General features: G+C 43.3%; 3 protein-coding genes across 4 annotated transcripts; 2 read left to right on the top strand and 1 right to left on the bottom strand.

Moving 5' to 3' along the window:
• Positions 1-6,614: 6,614 nt before the first annotated feature.
• Positions 6,615-8,303, bottom strand: LOC128635268 (uncharacterized). Of its 2 annotated transcripts, none has more exons than XM_053687279.1 (3): positions 8,203-8,303; positions 7,786-7,883; positions 6,615-7,381 (listed from the first exon to the last, which is right to left on the bottom strand). In XM_053687279.1, exons 1-3 carry the CDS (start codon positions 8,203-8,205, stop codon positions 6,799-6,801), a joined length of 684 nt encoding a protein of 227 aa, XP_053543254.1. In that variant the 5' UTR covers positions 8,206-8,303; the 3' UTR covers positions 6,615-6,798. The 2 variants fall into 2 exon arrangements, with proteins under 2 accessions (XP_053543254.1, XP_053543253.1); XM_053687278.1 differs by having other exon boundaries at positions 8,194-8,285.
• Positions 8,304-16,482: 8,179 nt separating this feature from the next.
• cldn8.2 (claudin 8.2) lies at positions 16,483-18,006 on the top strand. The gene has a single exon (XM_017490933.3). The coding sequence runs from the start codon at positions 16,549-16,551 to the stop codon at positions 17,440-17,442; it is 894 nt and encodes a 297-aa protein (XP_017346422.1). The 5' UTR covers positions 16,483-16,548; the 3' UTR covers positions 17,443-18,006.
• A 2,325-nt stretch (positions 18,007-20,331) lies between these two features.
• cldn8.1 (claudin 8.1) lies at positions 20,332-23,635 on the top strand. Its single transcript, XM_017490931.3, has one exon. The coding sequence runs from the start codon at positions 20,704-20,706 to the stop codon at positions 21,598-21,600; it is 897 nt and encodes a 298-aa protein (XP_017346420.1). The 5' UTR covers positions 20,332-20,703; the 3' UTR covers positions 21,601-23,635.
• The last annotated feature ends 35 nt before the right edge of the window (positions 23,636-23,670 follow it).

Raw genomic sequence — 23,670 nt, 5'->3', positions numbered from 1 at the left:
TAGCAGGTTTCGGGAGGGAAGACATTTTTAATGAAACCTGGGAGATTTCTGTGCCTCCATTTAAGTACACTGACGCTGCCCCAAGTAAGTGTTTAGCTATGCAAGTTGTTTCGTCTTCGTTTTTTGTTTTTTAAAATAAAGTTCTCTCTCTAAAACCTTAAAAACCAGCCACTAGCCACATCCTCTATTTAACAGACTCTTGTGCTTACAAGGTTCACACTTCATTTACTCGTCTTACCATCTCTTCTCAGGTTGGAAACTGCAGAGGAAGTTGCGACTGAAGATGTACACTTGAGCCTTTACTTCTGTTTACTCAACAGAAACTCCTGCTTGTAAGTAATTTGAGTGAGGTTATACTGAGCAGCAGATCAGTGTTATTGTTATTCTGCAATATAAAAAAAAAGTGCATGTGTAGATGTTCAGTGAAATGCAGGTTCACTTAAACTTCTGCACTTTAAAGTGTTACAACCTGAAAATGAAATGGACTTAAAGTAAATCGGGTCATGATTGTAGACAAAGTAGCCTTGAATATTGACATTGGGGAAAAATCGATATATTTAGTCAAAATTATGTAGAAATTTAGAAGAAATAAAGCTCCGCTTTGCTGAACTTTGATGAACATTAGCCAGGCTTGTTGATAAGTTTTTGGAAACGCCCCATGGTGTTCATCAATCCGCAATAAAACAAACAGTCTGCAAATGGAGGGAATTATCCATGAGTGGCCTTCCCACAAACCTCACAAGAGCACATGCTGAAGGAGGGGAAAACAAACCCGAGAGCACCAAAAGTCCAGCAGTAAGCTCTAGAATTTGAGACCTCTGTTCATGTGTAATATAAGAACGGTACTCGACAAGAACAGCATTAATGAAAGGACACCACAGAGACCTGGAAGTACAACAACATAATGCTTCTGAGACAAGATTCTTTGGACAAATACCATCATTCAGTAAGTGCTTTATCCTCGTCAGGTTCATGGTGGTCTGGAGCTGGAACACTAGGCATGAAGCTGGAATACGTCCTGCTTAGTACACGAGTCCATTGCAGGGGCCCATGTACACACACCCACACCCCCCCCGCCTCCACACACACACCTACAGCCACACCCACACACCCCCCTCACACACCCATACACCCCCCCACACACACCCATACACACACCCATACACCCCCCATACACCCCCCACACCCATACATCCCACACACCCATACACCCCCCCACACACACCCATACACCCCCCCCCACACACCCCCCTCACACACCCATACACCCCCCCACACACACCCATACACACACCCATACACCCCCCATACACCCCCCACACCCATACATCCCACACACCCATACACCCCCCCACACACACCCATACACCCCCCCACACACACCCCCCTCACACACCCATACACCCCCCCACACACACCCATACACCCCCCATACACCCCCCACACCCATACATCCCCCACACCCATACACCCCCCCACACACACACCCATACACCCCCCCCACACACCCCCACACCCATACATCCCCCCACCCCCACACACCCGCACACACCCATACATCCCCCCACACCCATACACCCCCCACACCCATACATCCCCCCACACCCATACACCCCCCCACACACACCCCCACACCCATACACCCCCCCACACACACCCATACACCCCCCCCCACACACCCCCACACCCATACATCCCCCCACACCCATACACCCACCCACACACACCCATACATCCCCCCACACCCATACACCCACCCACACACACCCATACATCCCCCCACACCCATACATCCCCCCACACCCATACACCCCCCCACACCCACCCCCACACCCATACATCCCCCCACACCCCCACACCCACACACCCCTCACACCCATACACACACACACACACACACACACACACACACATCCATACACCCATACGCCCCCCACCCATACACCCACCCACACACACCCATACACCCCCCCACACACACACCCCCACACACCCGTACACCCCCCACCCCCACCCCCCCAACACACACACCCCTATACACACCCATACACACACACCCACAATCACCCATATACCCCCCCCACACTCACACAACCACACACACACACACACACACACACACACACACCCATACCCCCCCACACACACACACGAATACACACACACACACACCCATCCATACACACACAGCCTTACACACTCTCTCTCTCACACACACGCACATAACCACACACATACACACCCATACACACACAGCCTTACACACGCACACACACACACACACACACACACACACACACACACACACACACACACACACCAATACACACACACACACACCCATCCATACACACACAGCCTTACACACTCTCTCTCTCACACACACGCACATAACCACACACATACACACCCATACACACACAGCCTTACACACACAGCCTTACACACTTACACACCCATACCCCCCCACACCCACACACACACCGATACACACACCCATACACACCCACACACACGCCCCCCCTCCCCCCCACACACACACCCATACACGCACACACTCACATACCCACACACACGCACCCACACACACACACATCCAGGGGCAATTTTGCATAGCCAATCAATCTTCCGGATGTTTTTTGGGAGATGGGAGGAAACCGGATGAAACCCAACACTGTTCCACACACTAAAAAGCCCATTCCCAGAATGAAGCATGATGGTGGTAGCATCATGTTGAGCTTTATTCTTGGAACTCTTGGTTGCTTGTTTTTTAGACGTATTCAGAGGAAATCTACATGGACAAGTGTACAACAGGTGAAATAACACACAACTGTAAGCCAAGCTCAGGATTGAACTGGACATGCTGGAGCTGTGAGGTGGCAACGCAACCTGCTGTGGCACAGTGCTGCCTTCATGCAAGAAATCTCAGCGATATTGACGGATTAAAACTTTTAAAGAGTGTGATTGATCAATCAGTGTGGTCCATACATGAAATGAATGGCATTTCCCTTGTACAATATGTGTACACTGTATGTATAATACAGCTGATTTAAAAAACCTTCTCTGAAACCCTTCCTGTGTGAACTGTGTGACAAACAAACAATCAGTTATTGATTAGTAGATATCAAAAATAAGCAGCAAATTTCTCCTTTATTTCATTTACATTTAGATTTGCATATCAAGCTGAGAAGAATACAAGCAGTGCTACCATGCAAAAGTGCTAGAGGAGCAAAGTGCACAGAGTAGAGGTGTAAGAACGAGTGTAAGAGTAGATTTATTTTCTTTTTAAGTTGGGAAAATTTAGGGGTTAGTTACGTGTTCACGGAGGAGATGGGTCTTTTGCCATTTTTTTAAGATAGTGACAGATTCTGCCGCCTGAACCGAGGGACAGTCGATTCGAAGATTCTGGAAAGGAACCTCATGCCTCACTGAGTAAACACTACTCATCGGTCGTTACCTGATAGCAGGTTTCGGGAGGGAAGACATTTTTAATGAAAGTAAGTGTTTAGCTATGCAAGTTGTTTCGTCTTCGTTTTTTGTTTTTTAAAATAAAGTTCTTTCTCTAAAACCTTAAAAACCAGCCACTAGCCACATCCTCTATTTAACAGACTCTTGTGCTTACAAGGTTCACACTTCATTTACTCGTCTTACCATCTCTTCTCAGGTTGGAAACTGCAGAGGAAGTTGCGACTGAAGATGTACACTTGAGCCTTTACTTCTGTTTACTCAACAGAAACTCCTGCTTGTAAGTAATTTGAGTGAAGTTATACTGAGCAGCAGATCAGTGTTATTGTTATTCTGCAATATTAAAAAAAAGTGCATGTGTAGATGTTCAGTGAAATGCAGGTTCACTTAAACTTCTGCACTTTAAAGTGTTACAACCTGAAACACCTGAAACACCCCCCCACACCCACACCCACACACACACACACACACACACACACAACCCACACACACCCATACACCCCCCCCACACACACCCATACACACACACCCCCCACACACACCCCCCACACACACACACACAACCCACACACACCCATACACACACACACACCCACACACACACATACACACACACACACACACAACCCACACACACCCATACACCCCCCCCACACACACCCATACACACACACACACACACACACACACACACACACACACACACACACACACACACACCCATACACCCCCCACACCCACACACCCGCACCCCCACACCCATGCCCCCCCACACACACACACACCCACACCCACACACCCACACACCCCCACTCACACCCCTATATACACCCATACACACACACCCACACTCACCCATACACCCCCCACACTCACACAACCACACACACACACACACACACACACACACACACACACCCATACACCCCCCACACACACACACACATACACCCCCCACCCCCACACACCCGCACCCCCACACCCATGCCCCCCCCCCCACACACACACCCACACCCACACACCCACACACCCCCACTCACACCCCTATATACACCCATACACACACACCCACACTCACCCATACACCCCCCACACTCACACAACCACACACACACACACACACACACACACACACACACACACACACACACACACCCATACACCCCCCCCACACACCCACAATCACACATACACCCCCCCCACACAGCCTTACACACACACACACACACACCCATACACACACACTCACACTCACCCATACACCCCCCCCAGACACACAGCCTTACTCTCATACACACACACACACACACACACACACACGCACACACAGCCTTACTCACACACACACACACACACACACACACACACACACACACACACACACACACACACAGCCTTACTCACACACACACACACACACACACACACACACACACACACACACACACACACACACAGCCTCACTCTCACACACACACACCCACACACATACTCCCCTCACCCACACACACGAATACACACACCCATACACCCCCAACACACACACACCCATCCATACACCCATACACACACACCCACACTCACCCATACACCCCCCCCACACAGCCTTACACACACACACACACACACACACACACCCATACACACACAGCCTTACACACACAAACACACCCATACCCCCCCACACACACACGCACCCATACGCCCCCACACACCCACACACACACCCATACATACCCACACACACCCATACACCCCCCACCCACACAGCCTTACACACACACACACACACACACACACACACACACACACTCACATACACACACACATATACACCCCCCACACTGTTCCACACACTAAAAACCTCATTCCCAGAATGAAGCATGGTGGTGGTAGTATCATGTTGAACATTATTCTTGGAACTCTTGGTTGCTTGTAGCTCCTGCATTGACACCTGCAGGATTGGGGGTTCAAATACATCTCCACCCTGTGTGCACAGAGTTTGCACGTTCATGTTCTTTAGTGGTTTCCTCTTGATACTCTGGTTTCCTTCCCCAGTCCAAATCAGTTGTAGGTTCATTGGCATTTCCAAGTTGTCTGTAGTGTGTGTGTGTGTGTGTGTGTTTGTGTGTGTGTGAGAGAGAGAGAGAGAGAGAGTGTGCCCTGCGATGGGTTGGCACCCCGTCCAAGGTTGCTCCTCCTTGACCTTGTGTAGAATAAGCGGTATGATGGATGGATGGATGGATGGATTTCCTATGTTTGACAGTAGATGGTGCAATTTAGTAAGACAGTGAGTCAGTGGACTTCTGCATGCTACTATGATGACAGCTCAAACATCTGCTCAACAAGTTACTGGATTTGTCATTATGGACTTTTTTTTGGGGGGGGACTGAAGGGGTCTAAAAATTTGCCAAACCTAGCGACTGCCAGGGAGCCCATTAGCTGTAAAATAAATAAAATAATTGATGAAAATAATCCTTGCATTCAACTATTAGGCTCATTATTTAAATTTATACTACATTATTTGGGATCTTACTGGAGCCATAGAACATTTTCTTCCTGAACAGAACAAATTAGGTGACGTGTTTTTGACTCCTTAAGAGTTATCAAAGCCATAACGTGGCCAGTAGAGTACTTCAAACCCCCAACCCAAGCCACAATTAAAGAAAAGGGAGAGTGAAATAATTGTGGTGAGAGGTCAGTGGCATGATTAAAAGAAAAAAACAACGACATTGTTTTTAAAATTGTATAAAAGCAGGAGCCACGACTGTCTTAAATCAGATCTTCCGCAGACCATCTGGGCTTTGCTGCTTTTTTAAAATAAAGTCTTTAAATCGGTACATTTTAGCCGGACATTTTAGCTCAGACCTGATTCTAATGGAAAGAAACGTTTGCTCAGTGATGGCACGTTTTCTGTCATTTCTCGCTGGGAGGAAAAGAAAGAGTGATCTAGTATACAGTAACACTGTAGTCTGTTGGGTGAAGTCTGGAAGTGCAGTATGTGAGCATCCTCTCCAGCACTCAGAGCGTCTTCGTCCAAACATATGTTACATTTCAAAACAAAACAAGAAAAGAAAAGGAATTTGAGAAGCGAGACAAGAAGAGGTGAGATTGGAAATCATTATAATGTGATGGAGAGGAGAAAGGAGGCTGATTAAATGCTGAGCTTTATTGATAAATGTGAAAGCAGGAAACAGTTTTAGCAATTTTTTTTTTTTAAATTAACATTTGTGGCTAATTTTTTTTCCAAGTCATTTCATGCCATTTAAAGGCAGGTACTTGATCAAGTTGCCATGGAAAGCACGTTACACATGATATAGCTTAGCAATGAGGCTAATTCTTCAAACACCTCTGATCAACATTATTATTGTTTACGCAGAGAGTGCAATGACCATCACAGCGATAGACTGGAATGATATCATTTATAGTCTTTATATTATTTTCCCATTCAGGATCATCTTCATCACGAGGCCAAACCCGATTAAAAACAAATGCTTTTGGACCTTCGTGGTTTTGGAACTGACTCCTAAGCGCAGGTATGATGCTGTAGCGTCCGTTAGGTGTTGAGCAGGTTTTCACACAGGGGGAGTTCCGGGTGAAGAAAACCGCGCAGCGATCAGGATTTGAATCCAGGAGGGTTTTCATAAGTGGGTTGGGTGCTAATCTACTGGACATGGAATTAATCAGCAACAGATACTCAGAGTGGTAGTTGTTGTTCTGTGAATGAGGGATTGGTTTTGGTCTGGCACCAATCAGCTGAACACCTTTGTAAATTTTATCAGTACCAGCCATGGCACGTTTCACTCCTTGTGCGTTATTATCACTTGGGAGGAAGTTCTGGTCGAGAGGAGCAACTTGTTCACAATATCTAGGTAGGACATTAATGCCCAAAGCATACTGATAATCACCTCCATACCTAAAACATGAAAAAAGAGAGACAATAAAATAGACACATGAGTCTCATATGTCACAGAAAACATCAATAAACTGCACTCTTCAAGGTTCTATTGGATAATTAAGGGTTCTTAGCTTCAAAAAGGTTCTAATTGGAGAGGTAAGCACTTTTACAGTTTGCAGTTAAATCTTGTTAAGCATCGGTCAGTCTAGCAGTAGGTATAAGCATATATCGAATATGCTATATTTATATAAATTGATAATCCACGGTTAGCCTGCTGTACATCAGTTACTAGATACTAACGATATCCAGTTACACATTTAGCTATGGCAATTGTTTTGTATTTTAAAAAAATATCTCAACATTCCACCACGACCTTAGTTATTATCGATCAGCTCTAAAGACAAAACATAAATGTATCTTACTTGTTATGAAGGGAGTTGATGATGTTATAGAGATTGTTCACCCCTGAAGCTGAATGGAGCAGAAAGAGCAGGAGGAATCCCAGCGCTCCAGAACACACCTGATCAAAACACACACCAAACATCTTCATCAATAAAAACGTGATTTTACAGTCTACAGTGGTGCTGAAACCCAGGACCAAGAGGACCAAGTGCTTCTTGACCTGCACAGTGAGCAGCGCAAAAATGCAACAAAAGCACTGTGTTAAATAGAGAGGATAAGATGAAAAAGTCCAGGTGCTGCAGTGTATTTCAGTAATAAATGAACAGGTTGTAAAAGATATATTTAATGTGTCACACAAAATTCCTTCAGAGAGGATGGAATCTAATTACGCATCCTGAATTGAACAGACGCTTTCACACTTAACTTACACAACTCACCATCTCGTCTCTTGTTCAAAACACTGCAGAAGGAAGAGTAAGGATGCCCACTGGAGCCTTTCTCATCAGACACTACTGCTCAGAACAAATATATGAGCAACTTTATACTGATCGTGACTCCGCCTCCTCTTTAAAAAAAACCCCACTTTTCCCCTTATATCAGCAAATTGCTGTTATTGCTGATGCAGTATTAAACACGTACATGTGCTTAACCCTGTCCTCGTTTTGCAGTGTTACAACCTGGAACGGAAACTGGGGGTAAATGTAGTGAATCTAGACAACAACCAAAAAGGCCTTAATACTGAAGTGTGGGAAATGAATATAATATAATTAGCAAAAATTTTATACAGGAGCTTTACATTTTAAAGTCGTGACTGCATGAATAATAATTGCTGTGAAATCTTACCATTAATTAGTTTACTCTACCCGTGTGCAATTAAAGTGTCGCATGATCTCAGTGTGAATACACCTGTTTCTTGAAGTCAGAGTTTGCTAGAGAACATAATCAAGCAGCATTCTAATGACCAAGGAGCAATCAAAACTAGTCCAAGACAAAGTTCTGAAAATATATCAGTCAGGGTTTGTTTATAATAATATGTAGAATAGGTAGAAAAGAACAACAAGAAAAAAAAACATCCCATGGAGCACCATTAAAAATGGGATGGAAGAAACTGTTCACAGGACAACCTTACCCTGGATGCTCCACAAAGCGAGGGCTTTATGGAAGAATGACAAACTGGAGACTCTGCAAACGTGGAAAATGACTTCTATATTATAGGCCATTGTTTATAGATTCATGTCATATAATCCCAGTCAAGTTCAACAAAAGGCTGGAAAAGTAAGTGTTACTAAAAAGAAACAGCTGGAGTAACATTTTGCAACAAAGTAGGTTAACTGGGAACAGGGCAGTAAGATGATTGGTTATAAAGAGAGGATCTTAGAGAGGCAGAGTCTCTCAGAAGTAAAGATGGAATCTGGATGGAAGCAAATGTTCCTCTAAAACCTGTGTATACCTTTCAGCTTTGACAGTGCCTTTCCAGATGTGCAAGCTGCCCATTCCATAGGCACTAATGCACCCCATACCATCAGAGATGGAGGCTTTTGAACTGAGCACTGATAAAAAGCCGGATGGTCCCTCTCCTCTTTAATCCTCTTTAGTTTAGAGGATGCGTCCATGGTTTCTAAAAAGAATTTCAAATTTCCATTTGTCTGACCACAGAACAGTTTTCCACTTTGCCTCAGTCCATTTTAAATGAGCTTTGGCCAGAGAAGATGGCGATGTTTCTGGATCATGTTCACATACGGCTTCTTCTTTGTATGATAGAGCTTTAACCAGCATTTGTGGATGACACGTTCTGAGTTCTGGTGGTGTTTCTGGATCATGTTCACACATGGCTTCTTCTTTGCATGCTAGAGCTTTAACCAGTATTTGTGGACTGCACGGTGAACCGTGTTCACAGACAATGAGTTCTAGAGGTGATTCTGAGCCCATACAGTGATTTCCATTACAGAATCATGCCTGTTTTTAATGCAGTGCCGCCTGAGGGCCTGAAGATCACAGGTATGCAATATTGATTTTCACCCTTGTCCCTAGCGCACAGAGATTTCTCCAGAATCTCAGAATCTTTTGATGATATTATGTACTGTAGATGGTGAGATATTCATAGTCTTCGCAATTTATGTTGAAGAACATTATTCTGAAATCGTTCCACAAATTGTAGACGCATTTTTTTTTTAGCAGATTGGTGAACCTCTGCCCATCTTTACTTCTGAGAGACTCTGCCTCTCTAAGATCCTCTCTTTATACCCAATCATCTTACTGACCTGTTCCCAATTAACCTCCAGCTGTTTCTTTTTTCTAACACTTACTTTTCCAGCCTTTCGTTGCGCTGTCCCAACTTTTTTGAGACGTGTTGCGGCCATCAAAATCAAAATTACCTTCTTTTTTCCTTAAAACGCCACATGTACTCAGTTTAAACATGTGATATGTTTTCAATGTTCTACAGCGAATAACAGATGGGTTTATGAGATTTGTAAATCATTGCATTCTATTTTTATTTACATTCTAATCAGCATCCCAACATTTTTGGACTTGGGGTTGCACAATGCATGGTATGTTTTGCCTACCAAAAACTTTGATAAGTATTTTGTTAAATGAGATTCTACCTGGAAATACAATGGTTTACACCTTTTTACGGGCTGGAATGTAAATAATCAATATGCTTTCAATAAACTGAATTAATGGCATTGCACCATAATATGTGGATAATAAAGTAACAAAAAAACAACTTCTCTAAAACACTTCCTTAAACTCTGTGACAAACACAGAACTCAGGATGTGCCCCAGGCTGTTATCCGGGAACTAATTTCCTCATTTTTCATTATTTATAGAAACTATGCTTTCTCAACTCGATCAGTACACACACACACATACACAAACACACGCATGCATGCACACACACATACACACACACACACACACACACTGTGGTGATTTTTATGAATTTATATATATTTTTCATGACGTGAACCGTACCTGTTCAAATGTTGCTCTATGCTTGCATGAGAAGAGGCACCAATTCCAAAAGATTTGAATTCCCTTTTCTCTGGTAGGTGGGTAGGAACAACTATTATGGGATGTGGAAAGAAGACTATGATGATGAAGAATAACCGGTTTCATATGACAATCAAGAAGGAGGATATATTTTAGTGAAGTCATATACTCTACTCTTTGTTCTTTGTATGTTAAATAATTCATATATGCCATAACATTAAAACCACTTGCCTAATACAGTACAGGTCCCCCTCTCCTTGTGCCTCCAAAACAGCTCTGACCCATCGAGGCATGGACTCCACAAGAACTCTGAAGGTGTGCTGTGGTATCTGGCACCAAGAGGTTAGCAGAAGATCCTTTATGTCCTGTAAGTTGTGAAGTGGGGCCTTCGTGGATCGGACTTGATTGTCTGGAACATCCCACAGGCGCTTGATCGGATTGAGATCTGAGGAATTCGGAGGTCAAGTCAACACCTTGAACTCTTGGTCATGTTCCTCAAACCGTTCCTGAATACTTTTGTAGCTTGGAATGGTGCATTATCCTGCTGAAAGAGACCACTGACATTAGGGAACACCGTTGTCATGAAGAGGTGAACTTGGTCTGCAACAGTGGGTACCGACAGTAGGTGGTACGTGTCAAAGTAACATCCACATGAATACCAGGAGACAAGGTTTCCCAGCAGAACATTAGAACATTGCCCAGAGCATCACACTGCCTCCACCGGCTCACCTTCTTCCCATAGTTTATCCTGGTGCCATCTCTTCAACAGGTAAGCAACACACACACACACACACCCGGCCTCCACATGATGTAAAAGAACCCGTGATTCGTCAGACCAGGCTACCTCCTTCCATTGCTCCATGGTCCAGTTCTGATGCTCACATGCCCATTGTAAGAGCGTTTGGAAGTGTACAAGGTACACTTTGGAAGTGTACTCTCTGACCGGTCTACAGATACACAGCTCCATACGCAGCTAGCTGTGATGCTCTGTGTGTTCTGAGTCTAACAAAGTCAGCATGAACTTTTTCAGCAGTTTGTGCTACAGTAGCTCTTCTGTGAGATCAGACGCTCTAGCCTCTCTCCCCACGTGTATCAACGAGTCCTGGGCGTCCACGACCCTGTCGCCGGTTCACTGTTTGTCCTTCCTTGGACCACTTTTGGTAGGTACTACCCACTGTATTCTGGGAACATCCCAGAAGGCCTGCTGTTTTGGAGATGCTCTGACCCAGTGGTCCAGCCATCACAATCTGGCCCTTATCTAAGTCACTCAGATCCTTACCCTTGCCCATTTTTCCTGCTTCCAACACCTCAACTTTGAGACCTGACTGTTCACCTCTCGACAGTTGCCACTGTAACGAGATTATCAACGTTATTCACTTCATTTGTCAGTGGTTTTTACTGTTACGGCACTGTAGCATTATAGCACTCTGAGGTAAACTTGGGTAAAACAGAAGTGGCTAACCAAGCTCGTGAATAATTACTTTGATTAAATAAATATGCTTAAGCACAATTAAGTGTGTGCCCTGCGATGGATTGGCACCCTGTCCAGGATAGCATTGTGCCCGATGCTCCCTGGGATAGGCTCCAGGTTCCCCGTGACCCTGAAAAGGAGTAAGTGGTAGAAGATGGATGGATGGATGGACAATCAAGTGTTGGTAGTAACTTCTTGAAGATGTGAATTTTCACCACATTTCTTGCTCAATGTGGGGCTCCAAAAATCTCAGTGGAAGTGACTGTCTGATTTGGGATGGAGTGTCAAGGATGTGTACCGAGTTTAACCTTCAAAAATAAATACTGAGTATTTAACTGCAACCCTCTTAGTAGATGTCCTAAGTTGTAAAGAGTGAAGTGAAAGTGTACAAGAATCTCTCTTCCTATTCCTTCTTTCTAAAAAACAATCCTTAGTTCCTTATTTCCTTTCTTACTTCCTTTTCTGCTTTGTTTTCTAAGAATACGTTTCAAGTTCAAAATCTTAGAAAAGGGTCTTGTAGTATTAAAAGACCTGGTGCTCCACTAAAAGAGATGGAAAACATTGCAGAGATATTGACCACAGACATGGTGAATTATGGTACAAGCTAACTAAAGGGCAGTTCCCAGAAAAAGGCACGATGAGTGTTACTGGGTTAGAGGAGTGTAGATGAGTTTTAGAAGAAGATTAGGGAGAAGAGGCTAAACATATGCAGGATATTAGTGAGGGGAAGAAAAAAAGAGACGACATGAAGAGAAAACTGCTGGAATGTACTCTGAGTCTGCCTTTGTCTTCACAGGTGCCTCATCATCTTTTTCCTCCTTACGCAGCTGGATCTGCATCTGCGCCCAGATCCAAACCTTCTGCGCCGTCTGAAACTCAAGTGAAGATTGAAGTACTAGTGCTCCGTCAGCGAGAAGAACCTCCAGTGATTAAACCAAAGAACAGAGACGTGAAAAGATGTCTCGGATCATCAAAAGATCCGGTCCAAACAGGAGAAGCACCGTTGAAGTCACAGTAAATGCCGCTGAGCCAATTCCTTAATCCTTACAAAAGGTGATGTGTTTTTGACTAATTAAGAATTATTAAAGTCAAACGTGGTCAGTAGAGTATTTCAAACCCTCAACACCCCCCCCCAACACACACACACACACACACACACACACACACACACACACACACACACACGTTTTACAAAATCTTACATGTCATTTTAGCTCTTGTTCTTATTCTTTTGAAATACAACGACTTCTAATTTTACTTCCTTGTTTAGTTCACTCTGTACAGATCCTGATCCCCTGATACTGCAAAGTGACCCACAGTTCTAATGACCTAAAGCTCTTTGTTATATTTTGTCCCTCTGCCGTTAACATAACAACATGCAGGGGTGGAGTGATCCAGTAGGTGGTGGTGTGTGCCGTTTGACATTTAAACCATTTGTATACAACAAAATGTGTGTGTGTGTGTGTGACGGGGGGGGGGGGTGTGAGAGAATGAGAGAGGGAGAGAGGGAGAGGGAGAAGGAGAGAGAGAGAGGGAGAGAGAGAGAAAGGGGGAGAGAGAAACAGAGTGAGTGTGTGTGTGTGAGAGAGAAACAGAGTGAGTGTGTGAGAGAGAGAGAGAGAGAGAGAGAGAAAGAGAGCTACTTGATGTTCAGAGATGTGCCACATGCCTCCTTGGGAAATTTCACTTTGTGTGTGTGTGTGTGTGTGTGTGTGTCTAAGTGTGTGTGTCTAAGTGTGTGTTTCTGTGTGTGTGTGTGTGTGTGTGTGTGTCTTTAAAAGCATTAAGCAGGTTTATATTAATGCGATCATTCTAATACTTTGTTTCTATAGCAACAAACGTGTAATCACTGTAAGTTTTCTGTTTGTGTTTATTGAACATGTATGGAAGGAGTCTCCAGTTCTAAAGCTGCAAAGTTTTCTGGCATAAAAAATACATAAAAATAAAACTCTGTTTGGCGTGCTGTTATAGGAAAATAATTTCTGGGGTGGTAGGAGACACACACACACACACACACACACACACACACACACACACACACACACACACACTATAAGTAAATAAAATACTAAAATGCACAATAACACACTAACATATACATAGCAATACACACAGACACACACATAGACCAGAACTGTAAAGAAAACACTTAACACACACTTTCAGATACACACAATTAGACATGGTAGCGCACACACACACACACACACACACACACACACACACACACTGTATACAAATCGACTAATATCAAACACTAACACACATTAACACTATCTGCATGATTGAAAACATTTTGTTTTATGAATGCAGGAAGTAGAGAATTGTTTTGCAGCAGATGAGGAAGATAGCTTTGTGTGTATATGTGTGTGTGTGTGTGTGTGTGTGTGTGTGTGTTTACATATGAAACCCAGGCGCCCAGTTACGTTGCTGTACAGCTTGTAGTCAGACAGGTTGGACGGGTTTGTGAGTTTCTGTCCACACGCGCTGGCTGACATCTCTCACTTCATCTCCTAGGATCTGACAGCAACGCAACCCATACACTGATTTTATAATCCGCAATTTATCCCCAAAATCATCCCCATGGCACTGCACCCCAAATGTGTCCCGCACCAGCACCTCCTGAAGTGTGTTCATCCTCTTCCACAACAGCAATTTTCCAACGCTTACCATTCGTGTTTTTCAGTAAAGAGCACCACATTACACAGTTTTTAAAATCCATTTACACTTCATGGAAATCCTAAACTTACTGTACACCTTTACCTCTGACTCCTGCAAAGTCCTGACACTGGAGACTCCTTCCACGAACGTCAAACAAACGTCTCCTCACACCAAAACGTCACCAAAACAACGAGTACGCTTATTTCTTTGTTAGATAACAACGCATTTTTAATAAGTCTATTACCGCCATATTATTACACATACTCTGTAAGTTGTTACTATAGAAACAGCAACGTCTTGTGCATTTGGAAGTCCTCATTTCTGACCTCCGACTAGGACAAACCAAACACAGCACCCCCTAAACTCAGGTCTCCTCAACTCTGAGTTCAACAAGTGACCTCAAACCAATATGGCCCCAATTAAATCCTAATACTGATACAGATAGCGGCATTGTGTTCTATCTCTGTTAAGTATACATGCATAACTAGTATATTGAAATCAATCAGTAGCCTAAAAGCACTGATTATCTCCAGGCATGGAAAGCACATTTTTCCATCTATTGTATTCGTCAGCATGTTGATGTTGTTGTTCACTGGTTAATGCTGTTTATACCACAGCGTTGTTGAATTCTGCAGTCTGATTGGTCGGAAGGTGCTGATTCATTTTCTTGAACAGCAGTTCGGACAATATTTCCACCGCGGGTTTATATTAATCTGGGGCAGTGGTGGCTTGGCGGTTAAGGCTCTGGGTTACCGATCGGAAAGTCGGGGGTTGAAGCCCCAGCACTGAAATGGTGCCACTGTTGGGCCCTTGAGCAAGGCCCTCTCTGCTCCCGGGGGCGCTGTATCATGGCCGACCCTGCACTCTGACCCCAACTTCCTCACATGCTGGGGTATACGAAGAAAAAAGAATTTCACTGTGCTGTAATGTATATGTGATCAATAACGACTCATTCTATTAACACCTGCGGAATATTTTGGAAACACCACAGAATCGAAACCTATTAATAAACCGATTGAAAAGAAACGTTATTTAAGAACGGAAAAATGTTTATTTAACATTCATGGAAGGAGTCTCCAGTGTCAATGCTTCGTAACAGTCAGTAAGTTTTCTGAATTGTAATTGTCGGCAAATTGCTGTGCTGTAAGAGGAAGAAAACACTTCAGGACATATCTTTATAGGCAAACAAACACTTCCTTCTTGGTTAAAGGGAGGGTAAAGATGCCCAGCCTTTTTGCCTACCTGGTTATTATTATTGCAAAAGAAAGAAAACGAATCAAGCAGAATACTTACATTTTCAGAGCACATACAGTGAGGAAACTGACAGAAATCTCAACACGATATGAAAATTAAATATGTATATATATAGAAATTATCCCATATGTATACAGAGAATAAAGAATAAAAGGTATTTAATGTGATAAATCACAACATTATGAAAAAAAAATATATATTGCATCTTCCTAAATTATCTCCTGAATTTCTGTTCGCACACACATCAAGAATTTGCCAGGTCGCTCCTCTTTGGTGCAGATAAACCTGTTTGAGCACATAGCATGGGTAGGATGTAAAGTCTCCTGTTTGACTTGTTTGGCTATCATTTGAGACGCAGACAGAGAAGAAGAAGGAGACTTCTCTTCTGTCCAAGGTATCAGCCACCATGTCGTACACGGCCAGGTCGTACGGGGCCAAGTCGTATGCCGACAAATCCTACGCCGACAAATCCTACGCCGACAAGACGTACAGGGAGAGCCCTTACACGGGATACGATGACGCAGCCAAATCGGCATATGAACAGCAGCTTCTGAAGGAAAAGAAGAAGCGTAAAGAGGCGATGCACTGCGAAGTCGTCGCTCTCGTGATCGGATTCATCGGTCTGATCGGTGTCTCGACTGTCTGCGGTCTCCCCATGTGGAAGGTCACGGCGTTCATCCAGGAGAACATCATCGTCATGGAGACACGCTGGGAGGGTCTGTGGATGAACTGCTACCGCCAGGCCAACATCCGCATGCAGTGCAAAGTGTACGACTCGCTGCTCTACCTGCCTGCCGAGCTCCAGGCTGCCCGAGGCCTCATGTGCACCGCCGTGGCTTTGACGGCGATCGCCTGTCTCGTCTCGACCGTCGGGATGAGGTGCACTCGGCTTGTGGACTCACGGCCGCGTGTCAAACACATCGTCCTGGTGTGTGGCGGATGTCTGTTCCTGGGAGGATGTATAGCCACCCTCATTCCTGTATCCTGGACAGCTAATGTCATCATCCGGGATTTTTACAACCCCCTGCTGCTTGACGCGCAGCGCAGGGAGCTCGGTGAGGCGCTCTACCTCGGCTGGGTCAGCGGAGCGGTATGTTTCATAGCCGGGGTCATACTTCTGTGCCGCCACGCACCAAGAGTAGAGGAGAAAGACGACGTTAACTCTGTGCTGTACCGAGCCCAGTACACTCCATACAATACTGCTTATCAACCTGGATATTCCTATCAGCCGGCCTACAATTACCAACCGGCGTATGGCTACCAACCCCCATCTGTAAGCTACGTACCATCCGCATACTAAAGAACTCTAAGTCAACAAGTAGGCCTGAAATTTCTTGTCCTGGACTCCTCAATGTATATAATGACCGTGGATCATAGATTTACGTTATAAATGATTGTTACACGGAGCCGCTTTAAAAAAAAAAAAAAAAAACAACTTTATTTTAAATCAAAATTGAAAGTTTTAATCGCAATCGTTGTTATATATCATTTTTTTTTTTTTTTTTTAAGTGAAAAGATTTTTGGCAATGGACTTGACTTTGCTTTATGGACCCGACTGTAGCAGTGAGCACTCTGTGATTGTTTTAGTAAAGAATATTTACCATGTAAAATTGACCTTTTGTACAAGTTTAAGGGAAGACAGGTCATGTGACATACTATGGTCACTGAAAACACACACACACACACACACACACACACACACACACACACACACACACACACATACATACATACACGCACACACTACAAAAAAACAATCTCTTGTAAGCTCTTGTCAGAATGCTGTAATGATTTTTAATCTTTGAATAAGTATGTTTTGTTTTATGTTTATACTATTTGCTGAAAATAAAATTCGACAAAGTTACGTAAAGAAAAATGTATGTAGACTATGCAGGGTTTTTTTAAAATTTTTTTATCACAGACACTAAATCCAGAGTTGAAATTAATCAACTGTCTTTGTGGCTCATACACAATGTCCTCAGATGTTTAAGTTAACTTTAGACTGACACAATGCTGTAAAAAGTAAAAAAAAAAAAAAAACCCAAAATAATTCCAGCAAAAGCTCACGACTTCTGGCTCAACCTGTTTGTGTGGTTTGGCTGAAAAGGAATGTGATAGTTTGTGGCCATCTCAGACATCTAGACACGCCTGCAGCTCAAATTTACCTACGGAAATCTAACCAGATGGAGTCTGAAATCCATAAACAATATACACAATGTCCACTGGGAGAAACTCAGACCAAAGTGTATCACTTGATTCCCTTGATTAGTGGCTGAGATTCAAACGAGGAAGTTGTGATGAGGCTTAGGGATAGGGTTAGGGCTAACCCTAACCCTAGGTTGGGGTTAAACAAGAGAAACTAAAACTACAGCAAAATAACTACACATCCAATTAGCTAGCTAGCCAGTCTATTAGGAATATAACTAAAAACGAATACCTTATTCGGAATGAATACTTGCCAGAAAACTTGCCAGACTGGTACACAGGGCGTCTGGTTGACACTAGATGTGGCATCTGGACTTGCATCTCAGGTTTTTTACTGTAATATGGTTGCGAGCGAGTCAGGTTTCAAGATTATTGATTGAACTGTTTCATGGATTGAAAAATAAAATTCTTTTTTTCCTCTAAATAAAACAATACGAACACATACATGTGACAAATTAAAGGAAACAACATCAAGTGTCTTAGTAAGTGGGTGAGTCCACGATCGGGGTGCCATAAGTTATGAAACATGTCCATTTTATTTCCACAATGTTTAGCCAAGCATGTTACCTGAACGTATTCACCACGGTGAAATATTTGGAATATTCCACAAGTCATGAGTCAAATGTTTACCAATAAACTACCTCCTCTGAATTTTCTGAAGATCACAGCAAGAAGAAAAATAAATTCTCTCGTTCTGCTGGATTTCAATATATTGACTAACAAGATCATTTGAAAAAGCAATAACCCTAACTCTATCGCCAAAATTATATACTAAAAGTACAGAGATATTCTTGTTTTTAATTGTATACTTAGTCACGTCTGGAAAATTGAAGCTTTTTTTTCAATGAGTCATCCTGTCATCAAGTTCAATTCTCTCTAGAACGTACAATATAGTTCTCGCTTTGGGCTGTAGTCATCGAGACCATCATTATCAAGTTCAAAACCAGGACTAGACAAGATCGGGTCAAGAATGAGTTTTGTGTTGGTTGAGGCCAATCGTAAGTGAGCCCGAGTCAAGATCGAGATTGAAAACCATTAAAAGGAACGGACTCGAGTCCTACAGCCATAGTCCCACCCCCAGGGGCAGGTCGTGTTCTCTAGTAGCAACTCTTCAGAAGTAAACATTGTTCGTTGGTGCGTTTTTGACTGTTTGTCTTCTCCCACACTATTCCCTTTTCAAACCATTACTTGGTCAACAAATAAAATGTTTGAAGTTTATACATGTGCAACAGGGTGGAGTTTGTGCGAGTTGGCACAAACTCCTAAAACTAGGTTTTGTGATGCGGAGAGTGGCACATCTTGAAAGCTATTGGCTGTCGTGTAAATCAGTCAAGCAAGTCAACAGTCAACTCTGACGTCTTGTTAAATGAAATACATCAACAAACGGAATCGCATCACGTCTCTCAAACCCTTCCCTGGGGACTTTTAGTGAAGACAGGTTTAACGAGTAACCAGAATTTCAGTGTTTACGGGTGCAGTCAGCTACGAGTCACCTGACAATGGTTGTCTTGGTTGTCACCTGCCAATATTTGTCCAGGATACAGTATAATGCTGTTATATAACAGTTGGAATGACAATATACTATCTGATTAAATAACCGTTGTTAAGAGGCAAACAACACTGTGAGTTAGGGGCAGGTAATAGTGTTTGACAGAAACATAAGGAATTAGAAAAAATTTAGGCCAATGGCGTAAGAATGGGATGTTCGGTTAGATTTCAACGTCATAAGAGGATTTCTCCCATGCCTTAAAACACCTTGTTTTAGTATGTAATAATGTTAGTATTTTAGTATGTTTAATTTTAATAACAATAAATATCTGTAGATCTCTAGAATCAAACCTGTATGAGACATGAGCTGTAGATAAAATCAAGCTCCCTTTTGGTTAATTTGTGTAAAATATTATCGAGGCATGTAACCTGTGTGTTAATATTTGACGACAGTTTCGGAGTACAAGGCGTAACAGAAACAAGGACCTCTGTGTGACTCTCTGAGTCTGTATGTGTTTGTTTTCTGGATCCCCAGGCACCAGTGGTGGTGTTGGCGAGCTGCTTCCTGCCCCTCCTTCTCCGGCAGGTGCAAATAAGCTCAGCAAAGAAGGATTTCACAGCAACAACCTGGAGATCCCGCCCATTCTTTACTTCATTAGGGAGGTGAGGGGGCAGAGAACAAATGCACACAACTCATCCACTGGGACTGCTTCTCCACTTGAAAACAGATACCAGCGAGAGAGAGAGCGAGAGAGAGACGTTTTTTATTTCTTTTCCAGTTCCAAGAATGATCTACCGTTTGCACCATTCAGACTGAAAAAGTTGTGCCAAGTATTCATCCACTGGAGCACGAGCAGAGCGAGCTGAGATGGCAGGTCAGCCGATGGAACTAGCAGCACTAATCCTGTCTCTTTTGGGCCTAATAGGTGTCTCGGCCAGCACAGGGATGCCTATGTGGCGCGTGACGGCATTTATTGGCGAGAACATCATTGTGATGGAGACGCGCTACGAGGGCCTGTGGATGAACTGTTATCGACAGGCCAACATTCGCATGCAGTGTAAGGTTTACGATTCGCTGCTGGCACTCACGCCTGATCTCCAGGCGGCCCGAGGCCTCATGTGCTGCTCGGTGGCACTGGCTGCCATTGGCCTGTTCATCGCCATCACAGGGATGAAATGTACTGCATGCATACAAGGAAATGAGCGAGCCAAACGTATGGTTCTCATTGTGGCTGGCTCCCTCATTATCCTTGCCTGCATCTGCTCCCTTATTCCCGTCTCCTGGACCGGCAATGTGATTATACGAGATTTCTACAACCCCCTCCTGATCGACGCCCAGCGAAGGGAGCTTGGCGAGGCGCTCTACATCGGATGGGTTTCCTCTGCGTTGCTTTTTGTCGGCGGATGCATTTTTGCGTGTTGCGGCGGGTCTGGAAAAGAGAAACGAGCCGACCAGACCCCTCGCTATGATTACAAAAGGGATATGTCGTACGTGGCGTACCAACCTCAACCACAACAAATGGCGTATCAGCCCAGACCTGCAGCCGCCTACAGTTTTGCGTCTAGAGAGCCGTCCTTTATCCAGACGTCCACTCAACCATCTATTGTTCAGACATCCAGGCAGCAGAGCTTCATCCAGCCGTCCAGGCAGCAGAGCTTCATCCAGCCGTCCAGGCAGCAGAGCTTCATCCAGCCATCCAGGCAGCAGAGCTTCATCCAGCCGTCCAGACAGCTGTCGGTTCGTAGTGGTGTTGCCTATCTGTGAAAATGACTGGATAAGCACGAACCAGTGGTTAAATGAGGACAGAACAGAGATATGGTAACCCGATCCAGCCAATGTGTGTGTATAAATATATATGTATAAATATGTATATCCTTGTTTACTGCTGCTTACTTGGACTAACCTCACTTGACAATACTGTTCTGATGTTTCATGTGAAATGATCTTATTGTACGTAGCTCATATTTGAAAAATCATCACGAATCAATGTCTAGATATTCTCATAAAAGCCTGTTTGAGTTACAGATTCTATGTTTTTGATGCATGTGACTACATCATGCGCCCCCCCCCCCCAAATTAACGTTTTTAGCACTTTTTTTTTGTATTTACGAGGGATGTGTTTAGAAGGTGAGTGAGGCAAGTTGCTCGCATGCAATTATGATTACCAAATCATTTGTCGCTTTGTGTACTCCAGCGTCTCGGTGATCCGCGTGCCCGGAGGCTCCTGTGTGAAATTTAAGCCAATGAGCATACATTGTCTCAAATTCTTTAACCAGACACACCCTTTACATCCACAGCAACCGTACAACTGAAGCAGAAAAAGGAGAACAAGGATATAATAAACCTTCACTGGTATTGTACTGTACAAAGACATTTTTTTTAATGGCAAGAGTACAGGCTTGACAATTCCAATGAAATAATATAAGAAGAACTATCACATACAAATCTCTTTTTTTTTTTTTACAGAGATGTTTATAACAAAGGTTTATATCTAACCATTTATTCATGAATATCTCTGATGGCCAAAACTGTCTTTGGTACATGTAATTATGTACTTATTACTTATGTATTTCCACGTTATGTCTTCTGATGATATATTCACCAACTATTCAAGGAAACGGACCATTTTAGGACGAGCGCCAGCTCAAGCCATCATACTTAACCTTCGTATTGTTTTTCCTAAATCATTCAAAAAAATGTTATCAGATGAAAACTGTGTATAAATATATTGTAGACCAGTGCTGTGTAAATATCTCTTCGTAAATACACCAGAACTTATAGGAACCATGTCATTATTTGGTGCAGTAAAGTTTAAAGTCATTAGATTATGGATTTCGTAACCCTTGCTTGATTTTGTGGCTCAAGGGCGGGTGGGGGTGATGGTGGTAATGCTAAGGTTGTTTGCTTACTACTGAGTTACTGATTCCATCAAAGGAATATAAAATTGAGAGAAATGGTTAATTTATTATATTTATTAATCCCTGTAAGGAAGTAAAGGCAGACAAAGGAGACAAAGACTGTAAACATTCGAAATTCAAGGGAAATTCAAGATTTGCATGAGTTTGCATATTTCTGAAGCGAAGGCAAATGAGGAAGAGGCGGACCTGTCCAATGGCTCAGGGATTTATGCTCAAAGAGCGGCAGTTTATTAGGTGCGTCTACCATATGGGTCACTTTGTAGGTTTTTAAAAAAAAAAATTTAAACAATATCAATCTTCAGAACATTATCAGTATACAAAAACAAATAATGTAATGTCAGTTCATATTTGTTTAAGGAGCACTTGTAATATAAATATCCTGATATAGTCCCATCCATCCATCATCTGGATGGGTTGTGGGGAGCATGGGGTGCAGGGCTGGTGACACCCTGGACACACCCATTCATACACTATGGACATGCCAATCAGCCTACAGTGCATGTCCTTGGACTGGGGGAGGAAACCGGAGTACCCGGAGAAAACCCCTGAAGCACCTGCAAGCTCCGTGCACACAGGACCCTGGTAGGAATTGAACCCTCAACCCTGGAGGTGTGAGGTGAATGTGCTAACCACTAAATAATATAGTCCCATAGAACATAAATACTGATATAATCAGTATAAGTATCCAACTGTAATTCAAATTAATTTGTAACTGTAACATATTGATATTGCCATGGTTACGTTTGGTATAGACTAAGGTGATATTGCAAAGCTTACATTTGTACTGCACTAAAATGATGTCACCAAGGTTACCTTAGGCTTACACTAAAATGGTGTTGCCATGGTTACGTTTGAATTATACTAAAATTATATTGCCATGGTTACATTTGAATTATATAAAAAGATATCGTCATGG

The sequence above is a fragment of the Ictalurus punctatus genome, chromosome 17 (assembly GCF_001660625.3).
Source record: "Ictalurus punctatus breed USDA103 chromosome 17, Coco_2.0, whole genome shotgun sequence".
Lineage (NCBI taxonomy): Eukaryota > Metazoa > Chordata > Actinopteri > Siluriformes > Ictaluridae > Ictalurus > Ictalurus punctatus.
The sequence above is the reverse complement of the archived record's forward strand: the minus strand, read 5'-3'. Positions and strand labels throughout refer to the sequence as shown.